The sequence below is a fragment of the Cyrtonyx montezumae genome, unplaced genomic scaffold (genome assembly GCF_038088225.1).
Source record: "Cyrtonyx montezumae isolate F1298 unplaced genomic scaffold, pur_monq_1.0 scaffold_3, whole genome shotgun sequence".
Lineage (NCBI taxonomy): Eukaryota > Metazoa > Chordata > Aves > Galliformes > Odontophoridae > Cyrtonyx > Cyrtonyx montezumae.
In genome coordinates, this window is record NW_027072034.1 from 140,158,526 (window position 1) to 140,165,270 (window position 6,745).

Below are 6,745 nucleotides of genomic sequence, written 5' to 3' on the forward strand. Positions count from 1 at the left end.
CTGGGACACTGCTTATATTGACAACATGTGTATTATTTATATAAACTAGTCCACAGGCAGCACTGGTCTTTTCTCACACTCTCAAGATCACCTTCATCCTAAGAACAAATCTCTTCAACACTTAACTTTGTTTTTAAATACAGAGGTAGCTCACATATCTGAGCTATAGCAAGATGAACATTCTAAGTATTTTGAATACAAAAGATCTTAATGTTGAAATATCTGTTTATTTCTTTTGGTGGTGTGAGGTTGAAATATCTGTTTATTTCTTTTGATGGTGTGGGGTTGAAATATCTGTTTATTTCAACATTAAGGTCTTTTGAAAAGACTTAGGAAAAGGTCAGTTACCTTATCAAACTTACTGAAATTGTAATGGTTTCAGGTTCTTGTATGCTGTGGCTACTGGGGCCAGAGGAAGGGCTTTAGAACACTCTGGAAACTTTTAAGAGATGGCCAAATATACATCAAAGTTGGTTTTCATTACCACTGAGAAAAGAATACAGTGCCCAGGATACAAAGAAACCCAATAAGCACCTCCTATCTATATGTTTTCAAGTGCAATTTATCTTCAGCTCTCAACATTATGACACATGAGAATACAGAAAAGTACCATGCTTGTCTGTATGGCACTACGCATGGAGAAAAACTCCTGGAAGAACTTACACAGCGTAACTGCTAATGGTCATGAAATTTCTTCATCTCCTTTTGCTGTCTTAAAATTACTCTATTATGAACTAAAAAACAGCAGCCACAAAAACACCACAACACACAAGGATAAGACCTTAATTTTAGTAATACTGCCCAAAGATATGAGATGTGCACTGAGATAAATGACAGCAGCATTCAGCCCATCTTCCCAGCAGTGCTTAGATAGATCACTGTGCTCAAACACGTTCATTAGCTCAAAGTCTCCTGAAAGGCAGAGTGAGTACAGCCTGGCTGGCTGAAAGGGCCATTATCATCAATGAACTGTTCGTGGATTCCCTTCTTGCTTTACAGAAGGGTAAATCCAAAGTGAGGAAGGTACAGAGTATGAAACCGCTGGCTGGAGCGTGCCAGATTCTGTGTGTATTAGAGAAATGAGCAAGAACTCAGCTGCGGGAAGGCATGCTGCTGAACTGGGTATAACACACGCTGTGCAGAGGGCAGGAGCTCTCCATTGGAGGGCTTGCACATTAGATAACGCTCACTTCTTCTAACAAGTGAAGCCAACGCACAAAGCAGCACTTCCTATTAAAAGTAGGAACTGCATTTAAAAAGAAAAAGAAAAAAAAAAAGAAAGAAGGAAGGAAGAATGAAAGAAAGGAGAACAACAGTGAAGAGAAAAGGCAGGGTGGAGGAGCAGGAGGGAGCCGGCCCGCAGCTCCTGGCCAGCTCCCGGAGCTGCTCCTGAAGCAGCAGAGCTGGAGCTGCGCGCTGGGGGCGCCGCTTCGGATCTGAGTAACGCGGGTCCTACCGCCCGCTCCCAAACGCCGACATCGCAACTAAAACCGGGCAAACCCTCGCGCTGGGCAGCGTGTCCGGAGGCAAACGGAATCCTCGGCTCAGTTCGCCGCCAGCGGTCACGCAGAAGCGCTTCTTCCCCCCCACGGCCGCACTCACGCAGAGCGGCGGGGTCCGTCCGCTCGCTCTCCTACCTGCCCGTGGACCACAGCATGGCGGGGACGTGCTCCGCGGGCAGGCCGGGCAGCAGCAGCAGCGCGCCCAGCAGCAGCAGCGGCGCGGCGGGCCCGAGCCCAGCCATGCTGCCGCGCCCGGCGGAACTGGCCGGCCCGGGGGAGGCAGGCGCGCGGCGGCAGCGGCACGCAGCACTTCCTGCTCCGCGGCTGCTCCGGGCCGCCCGCCTCAGAGGCGGGCGTGTGCCGCGCTGCGCAGCCTGATCCCTGCCGTGCTCTCATGGCCCGCTGCTTCGCGGCGGACTCGGGAAGTTCGGGTCCCTGCGGCCTTGTTTTCTCGCTCCCCAACAGCTTTGCTCAACTTGGAAGCGGAGTTTGTGGGAAAGTTTTCTGCCGCGCTGCGTTACCGCGGCCCTCAGCTCCTTCGCGTGTGCTGAGAGCTGCTGTCGCGCATTTGGGTGTTGACAGGTTGGAAATGTGCAGCAGATCTCTCTGTTGCGGTTCCAGCAAAGGAAGAGAGAGTGAGAAAATTTAATCGTAAGAATGGTTTGGGTTGGAAAGGACCTTTAAGACCATCTAGTTCCAAAAGCCCTTGCTGCAGGCAGGGACACCTCTCTCTACATCAGGTTGCTCACAGCCCCATCCAGCCTGGCCTTGAACACCTCCAGGGAAGGGGCAAACACAGCCTCACTGGGCAACCTCTTCCAGTGTCTCACCACCCTCACAGTAAAGAATTTCTTCCCAATATCTACTCTAAATCTACTGTCTTCCAGCTTAAAACCATTTCTTCTCATCCTCTCACTACCTGCCCTTCTAAAAAGTCCCTCCCCAGCTTCCCTGTAGGCTGCTTCAGGTACTGGAAGGCTGCTATAAGGTCTCCTTGGAGCCTTCTCCAGGCTGAATTGCCCCCAGCTCTCTCAGCCTGTCTTCACAGGGGAGATGCTTCAATGCTTGGAATGCTTGGAGTGTATCCACTTTTAAAAACATGGAGTGGTACTGCCCCAAAAATATCAAATTTCAAAAGTCAGGAGCAAATTTCACTCCCTGCAGAACTTGGCTTGACTATTTCACAAGTTTCATGCATGAAGAAAATTATCCTAGAGGTACTAATGCTCTGCAGTCCTTCTTCATCCCCATCAGTACTGAGCTGTCTCTGCCACCACCTGACAGTGTGAGGCAGTGGGAGTCACGCAGCACGTGGTGAGCACATGGGTGCCTCATCCCAACCACGGCAACATAGTAAGGATGTTATACAAAAGGAATGGCTAGCTGTGCTAAAACAAGTTAGAACAAGGGAGAAATAAGGAAGCACAATGAAAATTGTAAGGGAGGATATAAACAGCAGATGAAGACATGCACATCTGAATCAGAGCACACAGAGCTTGACTCATCAAGTCCATTTGCCTTAATTTACAGTGTATTATTTCAGCACTGTTGTCTGAGACAATTTGTTCAATTTAAGTCTCAAATCAGATTCCAGACACAAATATAATATTATGGAGGGAAGTAATGAAGCCGAACCTCTATATTTACCTTTCTGTAACACTGAAGTTAACCCTATTATTGCACTTTCTGCTCCTCAGAGATATTTCATAAATCCTCCATCTCCTTTTTCACTGCATGTCTGAGGGAGCATACATGTAAGGACAAACAGATCACAAAAGACAGATGTAGAACTGGAACACCCTTGAGAGAATTTCATATGGATTGGAATAATTCAGTAAATACAAGCAAAATACTTAGTAGTTCTAGAGTTGGTTGACTTATCTGGTATCTTCCAGAATGTGAGATACCCACTTTCTCATGTAACTGTCCAGAACAGCACTGACAAGTTCTGCATGCATCTCCTGGCCACAAAATGAATGAGTTGTAACTCCTCCTGTATGCTTCTTCCTCTTATTCTTCATATCAAAATCAAGATGAATGGAGTGCCAGCATTATATAAACCAAGAGCGCACAACGTGGTTGCACGATCAACGCTGCCAGGACCTTCATATCTGAGTAAGACTTTAATAGTCCAACTTGAACGTATGGAATACACAGACAGATAATGCATTCAACCCTGACAGGAACCTAACCACAACAGCAAATGACTTAGTACTTGAAGATTCCATAGTTTTGGGTTTTTTTTTTTTTTTTTTTTTTTTTTTGGTGACTACTGCATTTTCATAGGGCTAAAAAATCACAGAATCATTGAATATCCTGAGCTGGAAGGGATAGGATCACTGATTCCAACTCCTGCCTTCACACAGCACTTGCACCATTTCAAAACTCCACTGCTGGCATCTGAAACTTCTTTTGCAAGTCCACACCATGAATTAAGAGTCCAAGTCAAGAGATTCCTGGCTTTCTTGTTCCTGAAATGGTTGATGTAAGGTAGACTGATGAAGACCAAAGAGAAGCTGATGCAAGGGAGAGAACTGTAAAATAAAGGCATAGTGTCCTTGTTCCTGGCTGATAATATCTTAAGAAGTGATCATCCCTTGGTTTGAGTTGGATCTTTCAGAGGGGCTTCGCATGCTCTAGTCAGATGGCAACACACGTGTCATGAAGCACAGTTGGTGGATATACTCTCCACATTCTGACTTACACTAACAATCTTACATTTTTTTGAAACAAAACCGGAGATTACCACATCAGTTATGATCAGGCTTCTAACTGAAAACAAACTGAATTTTCCTTTTTAATAGCTCTCCACAAACCGCAGTTGGGGAATGACTGAAGAAAGTTCTAAAAAAAGGAATGAGAAGAACCCATTGACTTGGATCTTCATCTGCCTCCCCCAGAAAATTTGGCTCTTGAACGCTTCTGCATATATTTGCTCCTTCTTTTTCTTCACTTCTAAAAATAAAAATTTCTTGCCAAATGAGAAAAAAGAAACTTAGCTACCGCAAAGAGAGATTTTTCAAAAAATTCCTTTCTCTGAATTAATTGAAATGAGATCGTAGAAGTTCTTCTATCTGTGAGCAGGAACCTAAATACAATATAGACTGATGTCTTTCAGTATACACAAAAGCACGCTTGATTTACTCCTGCATTTTCCATACAGGTTTCTCCTTGAAAACCCATAGCTGTTCTTGAGTACAAGTTTAAAACTGCTTATGCATGAAGATTTTTTTTTTTTTAATCCAACACAAATCCAAAATCCTGAAACACAAATTGCTGTGAAATCATTATAAAACTGCAATAAAGAAAAAAAAATCTTGTGGATTTATGCATGCTTTCTTATACAACTGTATTCATATCACATGTCCCACATATTTCTCATCCTGTCAGAGTTGGAACTCAAAAATAATGGGAAGAAAAGAAGAAAATGAAGTAGGCTTAATTTCTTTTGCTTACAGAAGTTTTTCTTTAGGAAAAAAACACAAAACCCACCAACAACAAAAACCTAATACTCTCAACTTCATAATTCTACATTCCTGACTTAAGAAACGCTGAATATAAAGATGTGTGAATACCAGAGCTCCGTGGGATGATGGTAAAGTTAGGAATGTAAGTAAAAGGGATCACAATTGCATCGAGGACAATTTACAGTGCAAGATAAGCTAAAATAATTATCTACAGACTAGTGATAAAAATAAATGCCAGTCATTTTATATTCAAAATGATTCTGCAGCCATAGGTTTGGGGGCTAACACAGTATTGCTGCAGTATATTAAAAATCTTTGCTCCTAGTTCAGACGGTATGCCTATTCAAATTTAGGCTCTTAAAAAAGAACCAATATCTAGATGCTAGATATGCGTATATATATGTATATAAGTTACCATTAGTAGGAACTCCTTCCCAGTGCAGTGACAGAGCAGTGGCACAGCTGCACAGAGAGGTGGTGGAGTCTCCTTCTCTGGAGACATTCCAGACCCACCTGGACGCCTACCTGTGCAACCTGGGCTAGGGAGCTGCTTTGGCAGGGGGTTGGACTCCATGATCTCTGGAGATCCCTTCCAAGCCCTACAATTCTGTGATTCTGTGATATGCCAACTATTGGCTAGCAACTGCTTTGCTACCCTCACATATTTAGTCTATAATACCATTTTATCAGTGCTTACAACCACATTATGATACAAGAAGGGAATTAAGGCTTTGTTAACTGGGAGAACTTTTGGGGTCAAGGAGGTGGAAAGAGTCATTACTTTGTATTCCTCTTCCATTAGGACATAAACAAGGAAATTTACATCATGGAGAAAGCAGTGTTTCCTCTTGGGAGTGGGTAGGAAAAAATGTGTGTTCTTTGCCAGATTAACATACTATCCATTTCTGCACGTGGGAAGAATGCTGGAACTTTATCTTCTGAAAATGGTTCTGGTAGGTAGTGAGAAGACAAGTTTTCTTTCTAAAAAGTCCTCCTCACAATAGAGTCCTGCAAAGTAAGCTTCAGGTGTTAACTGTCCAGGTGTCTCTGCTGGTGCAGAATGAGAAACACAAGCCATGTGAGCCAATCCCTTCTCCTTTAGTAAGTATTTACAGGGAGGAAAAAACTGAGGAAAAGGCAGTATATCTAACCAGCATTTCAAGAGTCCCTGTGGGCTGAACTTTTATGCTAGAATTTAAGATACTTTCATAAGCCACATCCCTGAAGTGAAAGGAGATCAGAATTTCATCTTTGTCTATTATCCTTTGAAGAGGCACTGATGTTTTACAATAATTTGTTCACATTATCCAGGAAAAGTCTAGGCTTCAAAGCAGGGGCTATTTTAAAAATAGATTCGAAAATCATCTTGTGTACTGAAATTCTTAAGAAATGGTGATCAGCTGTGCTTTTAAGGTATTTACTCAGTTCTAATAGAAACTGGCCGATCTGACCCTTTATCTGAACAGTTTTCCCAATGAAATGCAATGACAATTGAAGGTAAATAAGCCTAGGCAGATTTTCCAGAAAATGTCTCCTGGAAATAGAATGTCTGATTCGACTCTGATCTCCTGAGTTGAAATCTCCAGTCTTTAGCAATGTCTGATGCAAAGAAAACTTGCATTCTTCATACCTGTCGAGCACCTTTTGTAACCTATATAAACAAGTGAACCAACACAGTAACTACTATAGAAAAGTTACAAATTAATACCTTTTCAAAGCAGAATATAATTATAAATGCTACAGACAAATAAATGGATGTGAGCGCAGTGAGGTGGT

At 43.0% G+C, this 6,745-nt stretch overlaps 1 protein-coding gene across 1 annotated transcript in view; it reads right to left on the reverse strand.

The window, feature by feature from the left end:
- Positions 1–1,769, reverse strand: part of LOC136052994 (V-type proton ATPase subunit S1-like) — a 51,357-nt gene extending 49,588 nt beyond the window's left edge. Inside the window, exon 1 of the mRNA XM_065743512.1 lies at positions 1,638–1,769. Coding sequence (XP_065599584.1) covers positions 1,638–1,744 — 107 coding nt within the window. The 5' untranslated portion in view covers positions 1,745–1,769. The remainder of the gene's footprint in view (positions 1–1,637) is intronic.
- Between the last annotated feature and the right edge of the window lie 4,976 nt (positions 1,770–6,745).